Raw genomic sequence first — 26,893 nt, 5'->3', positions numbered from 1 at the left:
AGCCTTATTCGCATCATTTAGTAGTGGAAACTGGCCCTTATCTAGGTCTATGGTGCGTTTCTCAGTAGGGATGATCAATGAGATGCAAATATTTCTGGGTTCATGCAGATTTATGTCCATTTTTATGCAAATATATGCAGCTTGAAAATGGACCAATCAGTTTAAACCTGGGCGGGACTTGATTAGTTCATTTTCAAGCTGCATATATTTGCATAAAAATGTATAATCCTACATGAACTCGGACATATTTGCATCTCATTGATCATCCCTATTTCCTAGGGATATATTTTTACTAGCAGATGTCTTTCCCATTTTAAAAACCCTGAGGAATGTTAAAGTCTTCCAGCACAGGATTATTTTAGAAATAAAAAATACTTTTTGGGTTAAAAACAAAACTAGAGCAGCAAAGCAATAGTTTCTTCCCTACTATTCCTATTTGTAACTAAAGCTACGCTGCCAGAAACAAACATGGAAGCCTCTACCACAGCTGCCCGGTAGACGTGTCACTACTTCCACCCAATAAGCAGGCGGGACACGGGAGGCAGCCAATCACAGCCCGGCAGCTGTGCTCTGAGCAGGAAATGGGTGAGGCTGCGCTGCCAGTGCCAGTGGGATGTTAGGCTGCAGAAGAATAGGGCTGGAAACTGATGGTTGCTGTCTCCTATCTAGTGTATGTAGGGCTGCTTGTTGCCGTCTTGCCAGCTCACCATGCCAGGCAAAGGGAGATCACCGAGCAGGACATGGCTCACTATAGGTAGGTCACTGCAGCACTGTCCTCCCTGTCACCTGTCCAGTCCAATACCCCTTCCTAACGCTGCACCTGCTCTATAGCACACTGCATGTATATATAATATAACAGGGATCTGATAGCACTGCACAAAGGGCTTGGGTGAGCGAGTAACTGGCAGGTATATGTGCTGCATATCTAATATTTCAGACTTGCAAGAGATAATTCAGCTTCCTGAGAGCTAAGGAGCCAGGAGGATACAGTGTAGTATGTATGACAACCAATAGCATATATAAGTGCAAGCAGAGGGGTTCTTTGGAGGGGATCAAAAGACAAAATCCAGCACTTCCATGGGGCTTCTATTGGCCCTCTGCAGCTGTCATGTCTCGTGCAGTCCTACGATCCTCTGTTCCCCGCCGCGGTCTATTATTTGTTTAACTAGACAAATAGTGCTCGCTCCCACGCTTCATCGGAAGCTTTCTTGTACTGCGCAGTAAGCTCCCAATGTCGTGAACGGCCGTGCAGCCGCAATTGGATTACATGACGAATTAGATCGGGACCGGTGTGGTGAAATTTTTTGCAACTTTATCAGATTTTGCAACCGGTTGCACTTATTTATAGGTATAGCTATCAGAAAGTGCAACCTAACCATTGACTTCAACCTATCTGTATCAGAAAATGCAACCCAACCAAACCCTATTCTCACACAGAACCCTCCCCTCTTGCTCAACTAATAAACCCCCCCGCCCTGTAGGGAACAATCCCCCCCAGGGAACAATCCCCCCTCTTGCTCAACTAATAACCCCCCCTGGAGGGAACAATCCCCCCTCTTGCTCAACTAATAACCACCCCCCTGGAGGGAACAATCCCCCTTCTAGCTCAATGGGATCTGTGGTTGCAAAAAATTACAGGCGTGTTAAGAGAGGAGAAGACAGTATAAAGGCAAAAAGCGGCTGGGCACGTCCAGTAAAAACAGGCCTTTATTGTGATTCCATTAAAAAGCAATGCTAAGGACCAGAGCAATGGTCAGCCAGGAGAGAGGGTAGCAAGCATGAAAGAGACGTCTACAGCTGTTTCGCACTCAGCAAGGAGTGCAAGAGACAGATCTCTCTATAATCACATCTGATCAGAGAGAACGGTTACCTGCCCATACACGGCAGGCCGATACCCAAACCAAAAAAAAAAAATCTCTTAAAGGGGCACTATGGCAAAAAATTGCAACATTTTAAATATGTGGAAACATAGACAAATAATAATAAATTACTCTTTTTTTCCAGAGTAAAATGAGCCATACATTACTTTTCTCCTATGTTGCTGTCACAGTAGAAAGTAGAAATCTGACAGAAGTGACAGGTTTTGGACTAGTCCATCTCTTCAAAGGGGATTATCAGCAAGGCTTTTATTCTTTATAAAGATATTCCCTAAAAAGGATTTAAAGAGACACTGTAATGAGAAAAACGTCCCCTGGGGGGTATTCCCCTCAGGAGGGGGAAGCCTCAGGATCCTAATAAGACTTCCCTCGTCCTCCGCTGTCCCACGGGGGTCTCGCTGCAGCCCTTCAAAGCCGGCGCGACAAATCCAACAGCCTGTTCAATATTTACCTTTCCAGGCTCCAGCGGGGGCGCTGTTCTGGCTCTTCTGACCGAGATAGGCAGAAATAGCCGATCTCCGTCGGGTCTGCTCTACTGCGCAGGCGCAGTAGAGAGGCTCGACGGAGATCGGCTATTTCCGCCTATCTCTGTGGGAAGAGCCGATACTGCGCCTGTGCTGGAGCCACGGAGGTAAATATTTACATCGCCGCCGCTCTGGGAGGATTTTCTCCCCCACCGTGGGACTGAAGAGGACGGGGGAAGCCTCAATAGGATCCGGAGGCTTCCCCCACTCGAGGTGAGTACCCCCCAGGGGACGTTTTATCGTTACAGATTTTCTTTAAACAATGATGCTGGCCAGCTTCCCTTCTCGCTACACAGTTTTTTGGCAGTTGGACAGAGCAACTGCCATTCACTAAGTGCTTTTGAAAATAAATACATCCCTGAGAATCCCACATAAAGAGATGGACTAGTCCAAAAGCTGTCACTTCTGTCAGATTTCTACTTTCTACTGTAAGTGACTGCAACATAGGAGGAAAGTAATTTATGACACATTTTACTCTGGAAAAAGCGTACTTCTTATTTGTATATGTTTGCACATATTTTAAATTTTACAATTTTTCGCCATAGTGCCCCTTTAAGAATCGACCTTGTGATGTGAAGCTGCCCCCGCTAATATAAACTAACTTTTCCCCACCCAGTTCATGGTGCAGTATACTTTACTTGTTGGTGTCCGCCACTGGCTCCGTCCTCATACACACACCTATGTGGTTGCCGGGACACACTCGCCCATGTTACACCGGCAGCCACGTGGAGCGCATGTATGAGGACAGAGCCATCAGCGGACATGGACAGGTAAAGTATACTGCACCAGGGGGGAACATTTTATATTAGTGGGGACAGCACCGTCCACGGACAGGTAAAGTATACTGCACCAGGGGGGGAACATTATATATTGGTGGGGACAGCACCGTCAGCAGACATGGACAGGTAAAGTATACTGCACCAGGGGGGAACATTTTATATTGGTGGGGACAGCACCGTCCACGGACAGGTAAAGTATACTGCACCAGGGGGGGAACATTATATATTGGTGGGGACAGCACCGTCAGCAGACATGGACAGGTAAAGTATACTGCACCAGGGGGGGAACATTATATATTGGTGGGGACAGCACCGTCAGCAGACATGGACAGGTAAAGTATACTGCACCAGGGGGAACATTTTTAGTGGAACAGCGCCTGGGGGTTTTGTTGCTTGTCCTGATATCGGATGCCTCTCCTGCCGCGCACCTGATCGAACAAGTCCACCCTACATCTTTCAGCATGTGTGCCCGATACAAAATTGGTCGCATCACTGATCGGGCATACTCTTGGCTTCACCGATTTGATAATTATCTAATCAGATGGCTGATTGGCCGCCATGTCACCTGATGTGTGGTCACCTTAATGCTGAGAATACACAATGCAATTTCCTGTCCGATCGACGGGTAATCTGACAGGAAGTTGTATTGTGTGTACGTGTCCAAACTGCTCCTGATTGATAAAGGGATTCATTTTCCGAATATACCTTCGCAAAATCAATCCCTTTATCGATCAGAAACAGATCGGACAGGTCAAAAATGATCATCAGATTCCCGTTGATCGGACCGGAAGTTGCGTGTGTTCCCAGGATAAAGCACAGGTCTAGCAGCCAGTGAGATGTGAACAGGAGAATTTTCTGATCCTCACTCTGATACCGTGCTTTCATCAGTCACTCTACAGAAAAAGGGATAGTATGCGGACTGCATAAAATCTGGCGCTAGTCTAGTTTAGGGGACCCAGCAGGAAATCTCCTAGGGAACAGTTACCCAATCACGGTACCCTCCACAGAATGAAGTGTTGTGATTGGTTGAACAGTGAGGGCGTGGTTTACTACACCCTGAATCCTAGCCATTTGAGAGGGTGCTGTCCAACCAATCACGTTACTGGAATTTCCGTATGAGGTTTCCTGCTGAGTCCCCTAGACTAGCTTCTAAAATCTAACCTCCTATCAGAAGAGAAATGGGCGTATACAAGAAATTTACATATTACAGGGACGTGCCAGGTTGACGTGGTTGGTAGGGAATTACGTAATTCGGCTTCCAGCTATTGCTGGTAGGCTAATTACAGTGTTTTAAAAGTAACTTCAGCTCCGTCTTCTGACAGCCCTGAAGTTGATCACTGTACGCCACTATAGCTGTAATTCCTATTATGGCCTATGGTGGCACCGGCTGCGCCCAAATCTCCTGCGCTGTTATTACAGCTCTTGGTGATCTACCGCCCCCTTCCCCCCCAAAAACAATACGCCCTTTCCCTAACCCAGCATAGATAGCCAGGTGTGCCCTCAGTATTAACAGCCCCACTCCTCAGCATAGACAGCCAGATGTGCCCCCAGTATTAGCAGCCCCTCACCCCAGCATAGACAGCCAGATGTGCCCCCAGTATTAGCAGCCCCTCACCCCAGCATAGACAACCAGATGATTTCCACACTTCCTTTCTGTACAGGAAGTGATGGGAATTCTCAGAGTTGGATATGCAGGACAGCAGTAAGAATTCAAAAGAGCTTCTAACTTTTCTCAAAAGTAAAGTAAAGTAAAATATTTTCTGGGAGCAGGCTATAAAGGACAACTGTAGCAAGAGGGCTATGGAGGCTGCCACATTTATTTCCTTTTAAGCAATACCAGTTGCCTGGCTGTCCTGATGCTCTGCCGCTAATACATTTAGCCGTAGCCCCTGAACAAGCATGCAGCAGATCGGGTGTTTCTGACATTATTGTCAGATCTAACAAAATTAGCTACATGCCTGTTTCTGGTGCTATTCAGGCAGTTCTGCAGCTAAATAGATCAGCAGGGCTGCCAGGCAACTGGTATTGATTAAAAGGAAATAAATATGGCAGCCTCCGTATACCTCTTACTTCAGTTCCCCTTAACAAATGCTTTAATGTGTTACTAGGCTATTCTATACATACAAGTAGGTAATTTTTATTTTTTTTTCGAGCATTTATAATTTCTGGAAATTCATTGTTTATAGGGATCGGGTGAAGGCCATGTTCTATCATGCATACAACAATTACCTGAAGAATGCTTTTCCATATGATGAGCTAAGACCTCTGACATGTGATGGGCAGGACACGTGGGGCAGGTATAAAGTTTTTTCTTATTAATGAAATAAAACGTTGTTAAGGACCTTTACCTGAGAAGAAAAACCCTCAGCTGGCACCTGGCTGGCGTCTGTGCACGTTGTTTAGTGCCATGATATGCCGGGTCCCACGTTGAGATGAATGGAAGCGTTCAACTCATTGTGTTTACCGGCTAATGCATAAGCGTTGCGGTCAATTGAAATTTTTGAGATGCTGCGTTTAGCTTCTAGTGTCGTTTGCGTCCGCGCCTCCGTATCTCCCAAGGGGCTCAAAGCATGATGCATCGACAAGAACCAATGCCAAATGCTTTCCTGCTCGGTGCCAGAAAAGTGTTTCTGGCACTGACCCGCGGCGGGGAGCGGAAGACACTCGAGGAGCTGTGAGGGTACAGGATGGCTACCAATTTTTTTTTCCTCTATATCCAGTCGATTTGATCATTTAATCACATCTAGAAATGATTGCGGCAAACAATTCTTGATTCAGTTCCCTTGGGGTAGCACAGGGGCGCTCAGGGGAATAGCACAGTAACCGGGTCCCACGTTGAGATGAATGGAAGCGTTCAACTCATTGTGTTTACCGGCTAATGCATAAGCGTTGCGGTCAATTGAAATTTTTGAGATGCTGCGTTTAGCTTCTAGTGTCGTTTGCGTCCGCGCCTCCGTATCTCCCAAGGGGCGCAAAGCATGATGCATCGACAAGAACCAATGCCAAATGCTTTCCTGCTCGGTGCCAGAAAAGTGTTTAGCATTGGCTAAACGAGATGCAGGCAATTGGTAATGTAAACCGACCTTTAAAGTGACACTGAAGCGAAAAAAAACATCTCATGATATAACGAATTGGTTGTGTAATACAGATAATCAATAGAACATTAGTAGCAAAGAAAATGGTGTCATATTTTTATTTTCAGGCATATAGCTTTTTTTTTTTTTTTTACAACATTGCATCATTCTCTAATAATTGCAGTTTCACAGATTATTTCACAGAGCAGGCTAGTAATCCTTTGAACATTTCTCTACAGAAAAACCATAAACAAAGAAGAAACAATAGGAGACAGTTGAGATAAGACAGTGTCAAAAGACAGTGCTGTCCAAGATTTTATAATCCAGCTGTGGCTGGATGGTGTAATGGTTAAGGGCTCTGCCTCTGACACAGGCGACCTGGGTTCGAATCTCGGCTCTGCCTGCTCAGTAAGCCAGCACCTATTCAGTAGGAGACCTTAGGCAAGTCTCCCTAACACTGCTACTGCCTATAGAGCGCGTCCTAGTGGCTGCAGCTCTGGCGCTTTGAGTCCGGCAGGAGAAAAGCGCGATATAAATGTTATTTGTCTTGTCAAAGAAGCTTTTGCACAGATAACTGAAGTTTCTTAACTCCTTCTGTACTAGAAACAATATGAGACTCGTATCTGTGCTAATAATGTTTTATTTCTTAGCAGTACTACACATACAAATCATATCATATATTTATTTTCACTTCAGATTCCCTTTAAAGTGAACCTTAACCCGGTGGGGAAGAAAACGTTTCACTTACCTGGTGCATCCCCAAGCCTCCTGCAGCCGTCCTGTGCCCTCGCAGGTCCTCGAGTGTCCTCCGGTCCCCGCCGCGGTTTAGTTTTGTTTTCAGACGATTTAGAGTCGACCCCCGAAAACGCGTACTCTACCTCGCCATCCTGCGCAGGCACAAGCATACTGCGCCTGTGCATGACCTACCTGAGTCCTATGGGAGAAAAGTGCTTTACAAATGTTATTGTATTGTATTGATGGCGGGGAAGGCGAAGAAGAGTACGCGTTGCCGAAAATGAAACTAACCCGCGGCGGGGAGCGGAAGACACTCGAGGAGCTTTGAGGGTACAGGATGGCTACCAATTTTTTTTTCCTCTATATCCAGTCGATTTGATCAATTAATCACATCTAGAAATGATTGCTGCAAACAATTCTTGATTCAGTTCCCTTGGGGTAGCTCAGGGGAATAGCACAGTGACTGGAGGGGGCCTCCAAGGAGAGGGATGAAGGATAGGAGGGGACCCCTCCCTGCACCCTCACAGCTCCGCCCCCAGAGGCTGGAGCCTACCTAGCCTTGGCCCGCCCTGTGTGCAGGTGTCCTTTGACGTCACTGGCTTCCCACATAGTGATGCATCCTGTCGGATCGCTGTCCCGTTATGCCTGTTGTTCCCTGGGGTCACACCACAGCCTGGTGCTCTTCATCCTCTCCATCCACTCTCCACACTATAAAACATACTTAGCTGGTGTTATGTCTGATCGTGCTGCCCGGAACTCCCATCCACACTGACTTTCACGCATGCTCAGTGGGAAGTTAATTATGCTGCCGGTGGTAAAACACTGAATATCTCTGCTTCCACACCTCCTACACTCCTTAAAATTTTAGGGTAGGTTGGTAACCCTCCCCGAACTACCTATGAGCCAAACAGAGCCAGGACAAGGTCCTCCAGCACCCAAGGCTGAGACACCAAAGTGCGCCCCTCCATCCCTCCACCCCAGCCATCACACACTGATTGCTATTAGACTAAGAGGCATCCCAGGGCCCCCAACACCTTAATCTCTAGTTATCTGGCTTGTAGTCACTTCCATGTATCTCCTTTTCTTATTTCTTTCTGCTTCAAACACAATTAGGAATGACAGCTGAATGAATTGTGCGCCCCCTCCTACACTGTGCCCTGAGGCTGGAGCCTCTCCAGCCTATGCCTCGGCCCGGCCCTGCTGTTTCCAGTGATAAATCACAGAAACCTATCTCTGGAACCAGTAAGGCTCTGGGGCAGTTTGGCACAGAGGTAGTTCAGGAGGTCCCCTCCTTACCCTGAAAATTTGGGAAGCGTAGGAGGTATGGAAGCATAGATATTTAGTGTTTTACCACTGGCAGCATAACCAGTCGGAAATGTGACAGCACAGGGTCCTACTGCGCATGCGGAGCAGCGCAAATTTACAGGCAGCAGGATCAGACATATCACCAGCAGTAAAGTAGCTGTCTGTACAGCAGTTGTTCCAAAACTACCATGTGAACCGATCTCTAAAGATTTTTTTTTTTTTGAGCGACTGATTGTCACAGTGTGCTTGTGGCTCAAGTCCTTTAGGGCCCTTTTCCACCAGCGCGTCTGCGCTGGCTGAATCGCAAAAACGCAAATCGCTAGCGATTTTACAATCGCTACGGTTTGCTTTTTAACATAGGAATCGCGGTAGGTCATTTCCACTACCGCAATTCGTTTTTGCCAGGAACGCGAACGCGCGGCGGAGCGATATTTGCCGCGATTTTGCTATGCAGTGCATAGCATAGCAAAATCGCGGCCGCGAACGTCGGGGAATCGCCGGTAATTGCGATTCAGCAATCGCTAGCGTTCAGCGTGAACGCTAGCGATTGCTAGTGGAAAAGGGCCCTCAGAGATAGAAATCATGAGATTCGTTATGTGCAAATCGTGTGTCTGGAATTAGCCTTTAAGGGCTCGTTCACTCTAGGGCATTCACTGCTCTGTTTTATTGCAGCTTTTCATTGACATTAATTGATGCACTGGACACACTGCTGGTGAGTATATTCCTCTCTTCATAAGGCTTTATGCTATTGTATGAGAATTCAAATATATGGACTGTTTCCCTAAGTTTATCCACCGCTGATACCGAAGGTAAACAGAGCATTTCTGAGGTAAAACATTCCAGATACCTTTATATTGTCCCCAAATCACTAGTATTTTTATCATTGTGTATAGTTTTATAAAATGCTGACCTATTTCACTGAGTGTCTTCAGAGGAGCTCAGAATCTATTCCTACCATAATCATTATTATTATTATTATTATTTAGTATTTATATAGCGCCGACATATTACGCAGCGCTGTACAGTGTGTGTATGTGTATATATATATATATATATATATATATATATATATATATATATATATATATATATATATATATATATAGTCACTAACTGTCCCTCAAAGGAGCTCACAATCTAATCCCTACCATTGCCATATGTCTATATTATGTAGTGTAAGTACTGTAGTCTAGGGGCAATTTTTAGGGGGAGCCAATTAACTTATCCGTATGTTTTTGGAATGTGGGAGGAAACCGGAGTGCCCGGAGGAAACCCACGCAGACACGGAGAGAACATATAAACTCTTTGCAGATAGTGCCCTGGCTGGGATTCGAACCAGGGACCCAGCGCTGCAAGGTGAGAACGCTAACCACTACGCCACCGTGCTGCTACTGTAATGTCCTCCCATATTAATAAGATGTATTTATATAGGGACTGACATCTGCAGCACTTTACAGAGTACATAGTCATGTCACTGACTGTCCTCAGAGAAAATCACAATCTCATAGTCATACTCTAATGTCCATCCATGTTGTTATTATTTATTTATATAGCACTGATATCTTCTGCAGCACTTTAAAGAGTACATATTCATGTCACTGACTGTCCTCGGAGGAGCTCACTACCTAATCCCTGCCATAATAATAATAACAACAATAATAACAATATAGTAGGACATTAGATTATGACTATTATTATTATTATATAGCACTTCATTGTCTGCAGCTCTTACAAATCACTAAGGCCCCATTCACACTAGAGCGGCACTAGAGCGTTTTGCCGGCGATTTCAGCAAACCGATCAAGCGCTAGCCCTTTTGAAAGTGCTAGTGCTTAAATACCCTATGTGCCCGTTTTTACTTGGACGATTTGTGTTAATCGCCAGCGATTAACACAAATCGGCAAATGCGTAGCCTGCACCATTTTCAGGTGATTTACTTACAACTTGTCTCATGTTTTCTTAAATGTTGCATGGAGGTCCAACCTTCATGGGGTGTTTGGGATACAGCAGCCCTTAGGGCTCTTTCACATTAGCCAACTCATGCAGGAGCCGCTCTCCTGCACACGTTGATGGCCTGTGGTGTGTCGGCGGTGCGACACAATCAGCGGCGGTAGCTATTAACTCAATGGGAAGCACGGCTCCCGGTGGATTGATGCTCCCGGGTGCGTTGAACCGAAACGCAGCGTCGGGTGTGAAAGGTAAAATGAAAGTCTATGACTTTCATTTTACCTTGGTTAACGCAAAGAATTGCCTTTGCGTTAAAACGCACTAAGGGCCTTTTTCCACTAGCCTGCGATTTGCGATTTGCTTCTAATCGCAAATCGCAAGGTACATTAAACTAATGGAAACTGCAGCAGCAATTTCCATTAGTGCGATCCGATTGCGATGCGATTTTGGTCAAAGCGCAAGCGTCGTCCTGCCGCGTTTTGTATGCGATTGAGCTGTACTATAATGAGTATAGTAGCTCAATCGCAATCGCATGGTGGAAATTGAAACGCGATTGCGATCGCGATCGCAATTGCGATCGCATTTCATAGTGGAAAAGAGCCCTAAAAGGGCTCTGGTGTGAAAGAGCCCTTCCTCCAGCTGACATGCTATGTTCTGGTTGATACATTTTCTGTATTGTTTACAGATAATCGGGAACATCTCTGAATTCCAGCGAGTGGTAAACGTTCTACAAGACACGGTGGACTTTGACATTGATGTTAATGCGTCTGTGTTTGAGACCAACATCCGAGGTTTACTTTGATTTCTTTAATCTTTAGCAAAAGCAGAGTTGCATGATATTTTTTTTCAGGATTTTGCAGTATGCTGTAACACTGTCTAAATCAGAATCTAAACACTGAATCTAAATTTCATTGAATAAAAAATACTGAATCAGGGCCATGGCCTTTACTGTAATGGGCGGAGAGGTGGTCCTCTGTTCCTTTGGATGTCACATGCTCACACATAATTTCAACCAACAATTTAGACCAGCACCATGCAAAGTACTTTGACAAATAAAATAATCATAGGCTGGAATGTGCTAAGGGCAAAAGACACCATGTAAAAGAAAACAAGACAAAAGTACCCTTAACAGCATCAGACCAGTCAGAGTATTTGCAAAAGTATAACAATAATCTTTATTTGAACAATTTCACTAATCATTAAAATCAATAAAAAAATTCACCAAAAAGGTGATGGGCGGTTTATCAGAAAAAGTCACAGATATAGTAGGATATAAATATTCATATATTACATAAAAAAGACAAAATATGAATGAACCCCTCAGCAGTGTTCCCCAACCCTGTCCTCAAGGCCCACCAACAGTGCATGTTTTGTGGAATTCCACACAGGTAGGTAATCAGCTCTGCTGAGATACTAATTACTTCACCTGTGAATGAGTGTGGTTTTCTGCAAAACATGTACTGTTGGTGGGCCTTGAGGACAGGGCTGGGGAACTGTTCCCTAGACCATACATGTCAAACTCCAGCCTGCAGGCCAAATCTGGCCCTCAGAGCCATTAAATTTGACCCTCAAGTGGTTTCCCCACTTTGCATTATGTTTGGCCCACTCTAGACCACCAGGGAACCTATATTGGAGGTAAAGCCCTAGATCACCAGGGAAGCCATATGGGGAAGTTTGGGGAAAGCACTAAACACTAGGGAATTGTATAGGGGAGAGTGGACCACTAGACACCAGGGAACTGTATAGGGGAGGGAGGACCACTAGACACCAGATCATTTTATAAGGTAGCCAGAAGACATTGAGGTTGGCCCGCGACTAGGTCCTAGTGTACAATTTCAGCCCCCTTTGTATTTGAGTTTGACTCTCTTGCCTTAAAGGGACACATGGAATGTGTTAAATATATAGTGTGAAAGCCGCTAAAAAGGGATTGGCAATGTGATGAGGAAAATGAAGTGTGTAAAACACATCCAAAGTTAGAAAAGTGTAGCCTAATTGAATAAATTAGGTTTGGAAAGGCACAGGTATAAGTTGAATAAAGAATGCAACAATGAGGTTTTGAAAAATGAGTCAAGAGAGCTTACATGTGGAGGAACATGGATGGCCAAGGAGAGAACCGCCAGGCAGCCTTAATGCATCACGCGGGCTCAGCTCGCTTCAGAGGAGGCTCGCACGTAACTGACCTGCCCAGCGTCTGATATCAGAAAGCAGAGAAAGGAGGCTGCATTGCATTGGCGGGCACATTTGTCCCATCATACATGTATTCTGTCCACCATGTAGCTTCTATTGACTTTTTACATTGATAATAATCAATCATTGGCATAATTTGCCTTCCTTAATTCTAGTTTTAATTGGGTATTAAATTCATTAGAAAATACACACCCATGTAAAGCATTTTGCAGTGTTGGATAAAGGGATAATGACTGTAATATCTTTACTTTCTAGTGGTGGGCGGTCTAATCTCTGCGCACCTTCTCTCCAAGAGAGCTGGTCTAGAGCTGGAGCCCGGATGGCCCTGTACTGGTCCATTGCTGCGAATGGCAGAAGATGCTGCTCGGAAACTACTACCAGGTGAGGCACATAGTTATGTGTTGATAGGGACGTTTTGGGGCAAAGGCAAACCAGGCGGATGTGACACCTGCAACACTCCCTGATCAGAAATTAGGTTGGTAGCAGTGATGAATTTTACCACATCAAGTATGGAAACACGGGCCATGGCAGAGAGGTTCATTTTCTTACATTGCCGCCCTGCTGCATGCTGCTCTTCATCTTCCTGACACTTCCGCCTTCTGCTTTGAATGGGAAAGTGTCAGGAAGATGGAGAGCAGCGTCTCAGCAAAAGGCAACGATATAGGTAAGTTAGCCTTCTCTGCCAGTGCTGAATCAGTGGGTTTATGACGTGTTTTAGGTCAGATTATTTGCTTGCCAGAAGAGGTGAGTTTTAAGATCTTGAGGGATGGCAAGTGCCGAGTGGATTGTGGAGGAGATAATGGGGAGGGCCATATTGGGGCATTCAGGGATGCGACATATTAAAGATTGCGATAAGGACCAGAAACATATGTTTGAGTGTCAATAGCATATAGGGGATACTGAAAGGCAAGTGGAAGAAAGACCTTTTTTTTCTGCATTCATGTCCTCTTAGCATGTAGTCTGAATACCTCAGAGTTGAGGCACAGAGTGTACTGACTGTATCTATAATTGGTCTTTTGTAGCCTTTGACACACAAACTGGCATGCCGTATGGCACAGTCAACCTCCTGAACGGCGTGAACCCCACGGAGACTCCGGTGACATGCACCGCTGGCATCGGCACTTACATCATTGAGTTTGCCACTCTCAGTCGCTTAACGGGAGATCCGGTGTTTGAGAACGTGGCGAGGCGAGCTCTGAAAGGATTGTGGGAAAGTCGTTCTGAGATAGGTCTGGTAAGGGAGTGGCTGTTCCATATTTCTGCATTAGGATCGGTTCACATTGGCAATAAAAATGGTCCGTTAAGTGGGCCATAACAGACTGGATGTGAACCAGGGCTGTGAAGTCGGAGCAATTTTGGGTACCTACTACCTGGAGTCGGTGGTTTCATAGACTGAGGAGTCAGAGTTGGATGATTTTCATATTGACTCCACAGCCCTGTTGTGAATGGATCCTATGTAATCCATAGGATCTGTTGACATTGCTCCATTGGAATTAATCTGTTGGGCCGTCCCGCTGAATCGACTGTAAGTTTTTGGGAGGGAGTGATTTTTCCAGATCGAAGGACGCATGGCATTCACGGTGGACCAACAGAACGGAGGGTCACGGATCAAAAACTGATGCCCAATAAATCAGATTCATGGATCAGTTTTTTCCATGGATCAGTTTTTTCATGGACCAGTTTTTTCATGGACCAGTTTTTGATCCATCCAGTGTGAACCGGCCCTAATAAAGGCTTTTCATGTTTGGAAGATCTGTTTGTTGTGACCGAGTTGAATCAAGCCATGCTTTAATTCTTCTGTGTTCTGCATTGTCCCAATAACAGGTGGGGAACCATATAGATGTCATGACATCCAAGTGGGTGGCCCAGGACGCTGGGATAGGGGCAGGAGTGGATTCCTATTTTGAATACCTTGTTAAAGGAGCGATTCTTCTGCAGGATGAGGAGATGATGTCCATGTTTCTGGGTAAGGCCTGAACCTTATTATGCCACATATTTGTTCCACTACCTCAACACTGGCTCTGGTGGAGGGGCATCATCACTAATTAGAAGTTTGCTTAGGGCAGAGGTGTCAAACTCGAATACAAAGTGGACCGCAATTGAACACTGGAACCAATTTGCGGGCCAACTCTCTCTCCTATAAAGTTCCCTAGTATCTTATGAACCCCCTCCTCAATACAGTTCCCTGGTGTCTAATGCACCTCCCTCCCTCCTCTAGAAAGTTTCCTGGTGTCTAGTGCCCCCTCCCCTATACAGTTTCCTGATGTCTAGTGCCCCCCTTACTTATACAATTTCCCTGGTGTGTAGAGGCCCCGTCCCTCATCGATACAGTTCCCTGGGGTCTTGCGCTTTCTCCTACCTCCCCCCCCCCCCCCCTATGGCTGTCCTGGTGATCTAGGATTTCACTTCCACTATAGTTTCCTTGGTGGTCTAGAGTGGGCCAAACATAATGCAAAGTGGGGAAACCACTTGCGGGGCCAAATTTGATGGTTCTGTGGGCCATATTTGGCCCATGGGCTGGAGTTTTACATGTATGGCTTAGTGTGTCCATACATCACTCGAGATTGCGGGCCGATCAACCTTCCGATTCAATCATTTTATTGAATTTCAAGAGATTCAGTGCTGCAAAATTGCATTATATCGGTCGAATGGATCAATTGGGAATGTCAGTAAAAATCAGTCGCAAAGGCTCGATCAGGTGCGCAGTGGTAACAGCGTTTGCTATGGCAACGACCGATGCCCCAAGCCAGTGTCCCCCAAGTGTGAAGTGTCCATCCCAACTGTGTTTTTTTTTTTTTTTTTTTTTTTCTTTTTTTAGAATATAATAAGGCTATCCAGAACTACACCAAGTACGATGACTGGTACGTGTGGGTGCAGATGTATAAGGGCACAGTCTCTATGCCAGTGTTCCAGTCCCTGGAGGCATTCTGGCCAGGATTGCAGGTAACGCATCTCTGTGTCTCATTTGGAAATGTACCCCCAGTAACATGCGCTAGATTGCCTGGTACGATCTGTATGATCATTTTAAAGAGGCCCTGTAGTGACATACAGTACAATGCAGTAAATGATTCAGGATACCCACTTACGGCAATTTTCCTGGCAGACATCCGTAGCATATAAGTGTGAAAAGACACAGAACACCTATAGACGTTGGCAGCAGTCTAAAGCTTCGTACTCACCACCTGACAACTCCTGCAACATCCCCTTGACGACGGTCGTCAGGAACGCCTCTTCCTGTCGGCGCGCTAAAGCGCAAGGTCACGCGACGTACACGGCGACATGAGCGAGACTTTTGTGATTGCGGTACTTTGTGCGGTGTCGTCAGGGATCGCAAAGATCCAATCCGCCGTGTCGGTCCGCCGTCATAGGCGCAACGCTAGGCGACGTTCGTGATCGTGCACCTGTACCCACCTTGCAACGTCGTTTGAAAATTGCCAGTTGGAGTTAATCCACTTTGTAAATTTCCACACTGTGGGCTTGATTCACTAAACCGTCATAACTCAAATATCAAAAATAACACTCCTAGCAAAAATAACACCTTATGAAAATATATCACACCTTATCAAAGTTAATACACCTTATCAGAGTAGCATAGCGAGCGCTATGAACTTATGTCAGCAAATTGGCAATGGCACTCGTCCTGCCCTGAGCCCCTGCGGGTTCGTAGCGCTCGCTATGCTACTCTGATAATACGTGTTAACTTGGTGTGATATCTTTGAAAAGGTGTGATATCTTTTCATAAGGTGTGATATCTTTGATAAGGTGTGATATTTAAGTTATCACGGTTTAGTGAATTAAGCCCAGTGTGTGACACAAGTTAATGCATCCATGTAAACATGTCACATATACCGAGATTCTATGTGACATTTTGTGTAGTATTATTGTGTAGTATTATCATCATCATCAGAGACACTTCCTAGATCCATATATTGCTGTGTTTGCATGTAGCCCCGCCCTCCCAGTGATGCATAGTCTAGGCTGTTTAGCTATCTGGGAGACCAGACATTATTTTCACTGGCCTTGGATTTCTCAGAAACAAACATAATGCGAAGCTGCACCTGACAGGATTAAAGATGTCGCCCCCTGTGATAAATTTCAGAATGTAAATCAGGGTGAGGAAATATTTTACAATGGGCAAACACTAAATAATTTATAAAACAATACTTCATTGTAGAAAGAAAAAACAATTTTATGTATTATGTTACTTTCACTGCTGTTCCTCTTAAATGTAGGTCCAAGATGCAGCTCCATTGCAGGGTATTTAATAAGATGGGAATTGTGACAAAACTGTAGATTAAAGAGAGCAATCTGGCTAACCATCCAGACAGTCCTTTATTAGAACCAAACACACATCAGCAATAAAAGGAACAGGTTGTGCAGTATGGGCAGAGCCAAGCTTAAAAATAAAGAGATCTCCTCTCACAAAGATTTTTTTACTTACCCGGGGCATTCTACAGCCCCTAAGTATGTGTGAGTCCTTAGCCGTCCTCCATTCGTCCGCAATCAGCCCCGGTAACTGGCTCAGTCAGCTTCAGTAGGGTCTTCTGTGCACGCGCCGATCTCCTGAGCATGTGCAGAAGACACCGGCTGATGTCACTGAGCCAGATACCAGGGCTGATTGCCGATAAACGGAGGCACACGGGAGGACGGTGAGGGATGCATCCGTGTTTATGGGGCTGGAGGAAGCCCCGGGTAAGTAAAAAAAAATAAAAATGTGTGAGCTGAGATTTCTGGTACACTTTAAGCCCTGTACACACACTATCAGTGTTAAATTAAATTCAGCTGAGGCTTCTGACTGTCTCTGCCATTAACCATTTGAGGACCACAGTGGTAAACCCCCCCCCCCCTAAAGACCAGGCTAATTTTTTACTAAAATGGCCACTGCAGCTTTAAGGCCAAGCTGCAGGGCCGCACAACACAGCACAGGAGTGATTCCCCCCACCAACAGAGCTCTCTGTTTGGTGGGGGTCTGTTCGCCCCCAGTTGTTGTTTTGTTTTTTTTTAGATAAATATTTGTGTGTGCTTTTTTGTTATTGTTTAATGGTTTTCTTTTTTTTTTTTTTTCTTTTACAGCAAACCCCTCCCTCCTCCCAGCCGGCCAATCCTGGCGAGAAGGAGATGCGCGCACACCCTGCGCGTGATCTCCTTCGGTAGCCGTCTCTAGGACCTGACGCCAATTGGCGTTAGGTGGTCCTGGGGCTGCCGCCGCGACCACACCCATTGGCGTGGATCGGTCTTAGAGCCTGCAGCGACAAAAATTTCCCCTGGGGGTACTCACCTTGGTAGGGGGAAGCCTCCGGATCCTATTGAGGCTTCCCCCGTCCTCCTGTGTCCCACAGCGGTCTCACTCTGGCCCTCCGAACAGCGGGGATGTAAATATTTACCTTCCCGGCTCCAGGACAGGCGCAGTATCGGCTCTCCGCCTGGAGACAAGCGGAAATAGCCGATCGCTGTCGGGCCGCTCTACTGGGCAGGCGCAAATCTCCTGCTCTTGCGTAGTAGAGCGGACCGATGGAGATCGGCTATTTCCCCCTATCTCTGTGCTGAGAGCCGCAACAGCGCCCCCGCTGGAGCCAGGAAAGGTAAATAAATCATCGCTTATCAGGCTTGTCGAGGGAGGATTCCGGGACACTTCGGGGGGGCCAGCGCTGGACTGCCTGCAGCTACAGGGTAGGGGGAAGCCTCATTGGGACCCTGAGGCTTCCCCCTCCCGAGGTAAGTTCCCCCCAGGGGACTTTTTTTTTGTTACAGGTTCTCTTTAAAGCAGACCTGAGCTCAGATCTTTCTCTCTGCTCTAAAAGATAAGCAATAGCATAATAACTTTTACAGAAAAAATGTATTTGTTACAGTTTACAGAACTCCTGCAATAAATCTTCAATGTGTCTACTTCCTGCTTTCATGGAAGCAGACATAGGGTTAACATACTGTATTAGCTGTGTCTACCAAGGACTGCCAAATTTCTGTGCTGACACAGCTGATATATCAAATTACACTTGTGACTATTGACAAAAATCGGGCCCAAATTAACTGACGCCCCTATTAAATGTACATGTCCATTTCCCCATTGCAGTCTATTTCGCAGTTTTCTTGTCTTGTCTTGTGTGTTCCCAGTATTAGGGCTGGTTCACACAACGCAATTTCTAAGCTAATGGGAAGATATATCATGTGTACATGTCCAAACGGCTCCCGATCGATAAAGGGATCAATTTTCAGATGATAACTTCAAAAAATTGATCCCTTTATCGATCAAAAACAGGTAGGAGAGTTTGGAAATAATTGTCCGATTCCGGATGATTGGACCAGACGTTGCATTGTGTGTTTCCAGCATAAAGCTGGGTACACACGGTACAATTTTCTGCCAGATTGACGGAGCCTATCAGATCCAATTGCAAGCGATTTTGGGTACTTATCAACGCAAAATCTATCTGAAACAATTTGGACATGTACACACAACGCAATTTCTTATCAGATCACCGGTCGAACTAAAGGAAAATTGTACCGTGTGTATGAGGCTTTTAGCCTGAGCCAGAGGTCCTCCAGGTGTAAAGGTGCGTACACACGCACTACCAGCGACAACGGCGGGTCCGCCGGACCCTCCCACTGGGCGGACGTTCAACCGACAGTAGTGCGTGTGTATGCGCTGTCGGCAGACTGATAAGGCTGTTTCTGAACGATCCGCTGAGCGTACACACGCGCTACTGTCGGCTAAAAGTCCGCCCAGTGGGAGGCTCCGGCGGACCCGTCGTTGCCGCTGGTAGTGCGTGTGTACGAACCTTTAGCACAACAGACAATACCACACAGTGTATTGTTTTCTCCAGGTATCCTCAGGCCAGCACCTCTTCTGGCTGGGAAGCAAAACCTTTTGTCTTTATTCTGGAATCTTCTGTGTTTGAGGGGGGAAGGAGGAGAGAGACCTACTTCATAGCCATGTGTACTGAGTGGAGAGCAAGTCGCATGTGACATGTGTTTGTGCGCAGGCAGCTATTCCCATCTTACAGCAATAGTACATTTTGTAAAAGTTTTCTTACAGGGCTGCTTGGATTTCTGGGTGAAACCACCCACAGTATAAGGACAAAGAATCGCATAAAGGGCTGGTGCACACCGAGCGGGTTTTTTGGCGTTTTTGTAGCCGCTTGCGGCTGCGGATACGCTTGGTCAATGTATCTCAATGGGGTGGTTCACACCAGAGCCGGAGGCGTTTTGCAGAAACTAATCCTCCCGGGGTGAGGCATTTTTTGGATTGCGGAGGCGATTCTGCCTCCAATGTAAAGTATAGAAAAAATGCAAACCGCTCTGAAAAACGGCAGTTCAATATATGAAATCTACTACACCAAAAATGCTTCCCAAAACCGCAAAACGCTAGCTGAAACGCTACAGAAAAATAAGAAAAAGCGTTTTTAAAATCTGCTAGCATTTTGCGAATCTGCTAGCGGGTTTTGGTGTGCACCAGGCCTTAAAGTGGACCTGAAGTCTTGCACAGGACACAAGGAAAACATGACACAAATGCAACCTGTATGTATTTAAAGAGATTAGCCTGTGTAATTCCCTCTCATTTGTGTCTAATCACTAGTTGTAATTTGATCTCCCCTGTGTCACATGACTGCCTATGGCAGATAAGCCCGTTTGAAAGCCCAGGCTGTAAACAATATGTCTGCTTCCATGAATCAGGAAGTAGAAACTGTGCAGATTTATTTTAGGATATGTATCAGCTGTAACAAATGCATGTTTTTTGTTTAACAGTTATTATGCTGTTGCATATCTTTTAGAGCTGAGAGGAGTTCTGAGTCAAAATGCTGGGTTATTCAGCCGTACACCTATACATACAGGCTTAAATGCAGCATGAGGTTTTGGCACCTGAGCTGGGTGCCGCTATAGCACGGATGCTATAGTGTAATGCTGGGCATACACGGCTCAATTTTGCCGCTCGATTCTGCAGGCAATTCTCTTCTGCTCATTTGTCTTATCTTTTCCCATTATCCTCCATGCAGAATCGAGCACGGAAATTATCGGGCGGGAGATCGGACATGTCGGAAATGATCTATCGAGCCATCTAAATGGCTCAGAATCCAGCCGTTTATTCCCAGCATAATTCAGAGTTACAGCAATTGCCAGCCCCCAACAACTCAGAGCGGGAATGGTATTCAACGCCACCAGGAATTTGAGCAGCAGCAGGGAGAGCCGTCATTAGTCTCACCCTGCGCTCCGCTCCATGGCAGCGTATATCTACGTTAGCACTTAAAAGGCAAGAAAGCAAATAAGCACCCAAGAGTAAAATATATAAAACCTCCCCCTAATAGAGGTTCGTAAATAGCGAGGGCCATAAGGGAGGTAGCAGGCACTACTTTCAGGGGACTACTCCATTGCCCATCTTCCCCCATCTGAATGCCCTCTGCCATCTTCTAAAGAGCTGGTGTTGCGCCACCCTCCAACCTTCATAATGCATGCTGGGAGATGTAACCCTGTGATGTGGATAGGACGACAACTTCAAGCTGTGGGTCAGTTCTTTACAAGATTGCAGAACGCATACAGACGGTGGTGCAGTGATCTGCAAACTTGGCTCTCCAGCTGTTAAGGAACTACAAGTCCCACAATGCATTGTAGGAGTGTGACGGCCACAGTCATGATTCATAAAGGCAAATGCATTGTGGGACTTGTAGTTCCTTAAAGGGAACCTAAACTGTGAGGGATATGGATGTTTCCTTTTAAACAATACCAGTTGCCTGACTCTCCTGCTGATCAATTTGCTGCAGTAGTATCTGGATCTCACACCTGAAACAAGCATGCAGCTAATCCAGACTGACTTCAGTCAGAGCACCTGATCTACATGCTTGTTGAGGGGCTGTGGCTAACAGTATTAAGGGGCCCATACACCTAACGATTTTCCCGCCGATATACAGCCGATCCGATCACAGTGATCGAATCGGCTGTGAAATCGCCGCGCACACCGCTGACATAACGATTTCCGTCCGAAATCGATCGTTCCCGTCGATATCCGTTGGTGCTGAAGTTTTTTCTCGATCGCCGGCGGGTCGGGAGTGCGTCGATAACGGCGTTCGAATGCCCGACGACCGACGCAATACAGCGGGTATACATTACCTGCTCCGGCCGGCGCGAGTCCCCTGGTCTCTGCTGTCTTCTTCTCCTCTCTGGACCGTTCCTGCAGCTACACAGAACTTCCTGTCCCGGCAGGAAGTTTAAACAGTAGAGCGCCCTCTACTGTTTAAGCTTCCCCTGGACTGGAAGTTCAGTAGCTACAGGAACGGTCCTGAGCGGGGGGGGGGGGGCAGCTCCACAGATTGTAATCGGTTTCAGGCTGAAATCGATTCACAATCTGTTTGCGGTAAAGGTGGCCATACGATCCCTCTCTGATCAGATTCGATCAGAGAGGGATCTATCTGTTGGTCGAATCTGATGGCAAATCGACCAGTGTATGGCCACCTTTAGAAACCCAGGATTAGCCAGAATTAGCAGGAGAGTCAGGCAACTGGTATTATTTTAATAGGAAAAATCCATATCCTTCTCAGTTTAGGTTCCCTTTAAGAGCTGGAGAGCCAAGTTTGCAGATCACTGGGCTAGGGGGCAACTCTCCAGAGGTAAGTAATGCCTGTGCGTGTCACATGGTCACACCTAATTGATCCACCCAGCAGCTATATCCATAGAGGAAAGGAAGTGAGCTGCAGTTCAACTTCCTATGTAAATCTGGCCAATAAAACAGGCATCGTGTCCACCAGTTGTTTCTATGTACTTTTCACCCTGATTGATCCATATTGTTCATGCCTTGTTAATTTTAGGTTGTAATACAATAGGAACACACATTTAAATGTTCTTTTTGCTTCCTAGAGCCTAATAGGAGACATTGGGAATGCTATGAAGACCTTCCACAACTATTACACGGTTTGGAAGCAGTTTGGTGGGTTACCAGAATTCTACAATATTCCTCAAGGCTTTACTGTAGACAAAAGGGAAGGCTACCCACTCCGGCCAGGTATGCTGCAGCATAATATGTAATACTAAAGCCAACTCTCTACACACACGTTTTTCTAATCGTATGCAGCACTGAATGATAGAGCTTGTTATTATCTGTGTAGAAGGTCCTTCATTAGCTGATGTCACCTAAATCACTTTAGAAGTACCTGTACAGGAACCATCCAGCAACCACTTCCTGGGGCACAGACTACCGCAGCTGAGGCCTGCGATTCTGTGCACTGTCACCTTAAAGGAAACCAGAGATGTTTTAAAATTCGTTTTATACATACCTGGGGCTTCCTCCAGCCCCATGCGCACGGATCGCTTCCATGCTGCCGTCCTCAGCCTTCTCTATCGCCGGTACTGGGTCCCGTAACTTCCTCCAGCTGCGGCCAGTCTATGCAAGAGGAGTGTACCCTCTACGTATCTCTCCAGCGGCACGACACAACACCTGACCCTGCTTCCTGTCTATTCTCTCCTGGGAGTCTGAGTCATCTGATAAACATTAGAGGCCTCTAGTGGTCATGTAAGGTACGTGCCACGGTGTCTCTAGTGTTTGGCCTTTTTAAGCTTAATAATTTAAAAATATTTTATACATATCTGGGGCTTCCTCCAGTCCCATCTGTTCCGATCACTCCCATGCCGCCGTCCTCCTCCGCTGCCCGCAGCTTTGGGAACTGGGTCCAGTCACTGACGTCAGTCACGGCTAGCTACGCAGGAGAAGTGCACACTACATATCTCTCCAGCAGTTGCTGGAGAGATACATCGAGGGCGCACTTCTCTTTCACTAGACTGGCTCCAACTGACGGAAGTGCAAGCAGCGGCGGAGGACGGCGGCGTGGGAGCGATCGGAGCAGATGAGGCTGGAGGAAGCCCCAGGTATGTATAAAATCTCTTTTTAATTATTAAGCTCTGGTACACTTTAGTGACACAGGCCCTCGGGATAGAAGAGACAGGAAGCAGGCCCTGGGGGTGGAGGGTAGACATGTGGTGAGCAGGTGAGAGCTGACTACTCTGCATGGCCCAAGGTGGGGCTAAGAGACTGGCAGGCAGTGCGCACAGATTTTCAATAGATTTTAGCATTTCGGTGTAAAGTGTGTGTGGAGGAATTTGATCATATAGATCCCTCTGATCGGATAATTATCTCGGAACGTTCTATCTGTTAGGGCACATCAACCAATGTATGGTACACTGAGCACGCTCCCCCACAGCTGCATGCACTAGCCTCTACTAGGAGTGCCCTGGGCATACACTGTTCCAAATGTTTCCAAAGCGCGCATGCTCAGAATGTTCCCTGCCGCAGCTGCTATGTACAGCCGTTCAGGAGCACAAGGTTGTGTTAAGTCGGAGCTTTTAATAGGGGGCGGAGCAAAGCTTCAACATGGAGGCGAGGCCTGTGAAGCTGAATGGCCACAATATTTATGGGGCTACTGAAGAAGTCCCAGGCATGGTTAACTCATATTTTTACCTAATTCTGGTACCAAGCTGAGCTTCTTCAGGCCACGTGACCAAATCTGTAAAATAAAACATTTGAACAAATGTACACATGTAAGGATTAAGTGTGTGTTTTGCAACTGTGAAGTTCTAAAAATTAATTGAGGTTTCTATAAAATCTGCATAAACTGTTATCTGCTCAAACCTCCAGACTTCTGACACCAGTAACTGTAGGGTACCAAGGTTGTAAATATAAAACATGTAATGTAAACCTCTGTTTTAGTTATGCAGGTGCCAGGGTTAGTAACTGATGTAAAGAGGTTGTAATGCACTATCACACTTTTACATATCTTCCAGAGCTGATTGAGAGTGCAATGTATTTATACAAAGCTACCAAAGACCCCACCTTACTGGAACTGGGCAGGGATGCCATAGAGTCCATTGAGAGAATAAGCAAAGTGGACTGTGGATATGCTACTGTAAGTGGTTTCATTATAGAATGAGCGGCTTCTGTACACTGTGTTCCAACTCTGTATTTTGTGGTTAGTTTTAAAGAGAAGACCAAGATGGGTTAAATACAGTAGATATTCACCTACAGGTAGTTATATCAGTTCTTTGAATACAGTTTTACCCTGCTTATAATATTCTTTAAAATGATTGTAAAATGATTCTGAAAACCGCATTTCTGTTGTTAAAAAACACTGTAGGACGGACTGAGTTTAGTTTTCAGACTGTAGATTATTTACATCCCCTGTTGTGTTAAAGCACACCTGAAGTGTGAGGGATATGGAGGCTGCATATTTATTTCCTTTTAAGAAATGACAGTTGCCTGGCATCCTGCTGATCTTTCAAGGTCCTCTCCCTATCCTGAAAATGTAAGGAGTCTAGATGTTATGCCTGGTAGATATTTCTGGGGTATTATATTGAAGTTCCCACTGAGCATGCGTGTTACTCAGTGAGAAAGGCAGCTTCCGGATCAGACATCACACCCGGCATGTGTCATGTGGAGACGGATGGTAGGTGAGTCCAAAGTCAGTAGAATGCAGTTTGACATCAGCCAATATTTCTGGGGTATTAAGACTGCCTACTGTGCATATTTACTGCCAGATAGTTACAGAGTGACCCACTATGGGTCAATAATAATCGGTCAGAGGGCAGCTTGCCCCCGGGTAAGCCCAGATTTATTCAAATAGAGTCAGCCAAGTGGCTGGAGAGTATGTAGGGGCGGGCCATAGAATTGACCAGCACAGGGGGTGTGGCTCTCAAGGCAGGCTTTCCAGGGGTTCAGGCAAGGAGCTTGGGGAGTAGTGGAAAATGGTATGGTCCAGCAGAAGCATCATTTTAAGATGCATTATTAGGAGGAGTAAGCAGGAGAAAATTGTATGTACAGAGGGGCATTAAAGAGGAACTCCAGTGAAAATAATGTAATAAAAAAGTGCTTAATGTTTACAGTAATTATGTATAAATTATTTAGTCAGTGTTAGCCCATTGTAAAATCTTTCCTGTCTCTGATTTACATTCTGAAATTTATCACATGGTGACATTTTTACTGCTGGCAGGTGATATCAGTGGAAGGAGCTGCTGCTTGCTTTTTTTGGCAGTTGGAAATAGCTATAAAAAGCTGTTATTTCCCACAATGCAACAAGGCTCCCACAGTGTCATCTCAGAACCATGGTCCTGACATCACACAGTGGAAGGGGTTTCACCACAATATCAGCCATACAGAGCTCCCTGATGATCCATTTGTGAAAAGGAAAAGATTTCTCATGGGAAAGGGGGTATCGGCTACTAATTGGGATGAAGTTCAATTCTTGGTCACGGTTTCTCTTTAACCTAAGCAATTCAGTATCCTATAAAATTATTATATCAATAGTCTAAGGGAGTGTCCTTTATTTTTTCTTGCAGGTTAAAGATGTCCGAGATCACAAATTAGACAACCGCATGGAGTCTTTCTTCCTAGCAGAGACAATAAAGTACCTCTACCTCCTCTTTGACCCAGACAACTTTATCCACAACGACGGCTCAGAATTTGACCTGGTGGTGACTCCCTATGGGGAATGTGTCCTTGGGACCGGTGGCTACGTGTTTAATACAGAAGCCCACCCAATTGACCCAGCAGCCCTGCACTGCTGTAAGAGGGACAGTGCAGAGAAATGGGAGGTGGAAGACCTGGTGATGGAGTTTTTCTCCATGAAGATGAGAACAGAAAAGGTCAAGAAAGTAGGCAGTGGCGGCCTGAAGCGCCAGGATGCTTCTATTCCCTTGTCACAAAACAGAACAAACGCCAGACGTAGATCACTCCTCCGCTGCCCCAGCCAGCCTTTCACTTCTAAACTTTCAGTCTTGGGACAGGTTTTTCTAGACTAGTTTCGAACAAATGGATGAAAAGATTGTTACGATCCTCCTCAATCTCATGTGTAAATAAAGCTCTACAGTGTTTGTTTTTTTTACATTGGCTGTTTTTATTAAAACTCCAAAACAGTTTGTTACATCAGTCTGGGTCTTCTGCACATGCGTGGACCTACTTCGCATGCGCAGTAGACCCGGACTAACGTGACTGGATAAGTTACGGGGCTGATTGCGGCTGAACAGCAGACTGCGGGAGGACGGTGAGGGACTCGCACAGGTTTACTGGGCTGGAGGAAGCCCTGGGTAAGTATTGATTCTTCTTAGTTTTTCATCTATGAGTCTATTTAACTACTAGCAGACTGCATCACGCCGATGGGCTTGTCTGGCGGCAGCCCCAGAACCGCCCAACGCCAATCGGCGTAAAGTCCTGGGGCTTGAGTTTGCAGGAGATTGTGCGCAAGCTGCGCACACATCTCCTGCTTGGTAGGTGGATCGGAGTGGAGCCTTCAGTCTCCCAGCAGCGATCGCCGCTCGGAGACTGTTAGATGGCCAAAGGGCCATCTAATTGGGGTGTACAGCTCTATGATCTACAGCAGCACTGTACTGGGGACAGCTGTGTGACACGGCTGTCCCCTCCAGAGGCACAGAAACAGCTGATTACGGGGATTGGCTGGAGGGGGGAGTGTACAAATATAAAAAAAGACCTATTTTAAAAA

At 45.9% G+C, this 26,893-nt stretch overlaps 1 protein-coding gene across 1 annotated transcript; it reads left to right on the top strand.

Annotated features, from left to right (window-relative positions):
• Positions 1-568: 568 nt before the first annotated feature.
• Positions 569-26,278, top strand: EDEM2 (ER degradation enhancing alpha-mannosidase like protein 2). The gene is made up of 11 exons (XM_068263990.1): positions 569-754; positions 5,367-5,477; positions 8,967-9,006; positions 10,927-11,032; positions 12,684-12,809; positions 13,451-13,662; positions 14,253-14,394; positions 15,247-15,371; positions 22,269-22,413; positions 24,186-24,307; positions 25,734-26,278. The coding sequence occupies exons 1-11, from the start codon at positions 648-650 to the stop codon at positions 26,193-26,195; spliced, it is 1,698 nt and encodes a 565-aa protein (XP_068120091.1). The 5' UTR covers positions 569-647; the 3' UTR covers positions 26,196-26,278.
• The last annotated feature ends 615 nt before the right edge of the window (positions 26,279-26,893 follow it).

This window comes from Hyperolius riggenbachi, chromosome 12, assembly GCF_040937935.1.
Source record: "Hyperolius riggenbachi isolate aHypRig1 chromosome 12, aHypRig1.pri, whole genome shotgun sequence".
Classification (NCBI taxonomy): domain Eukaryota; kingdom Metazoa; phylum Chordata; class Amphibia; order Anura; family Hyperoliidae; genus Hyperolius; species Hyperolius riggenbachi.
Note: the sequence above shows the minus strand (reverse complement) of the source record. Positions and strands in the feature narration are given on the sequence as shown.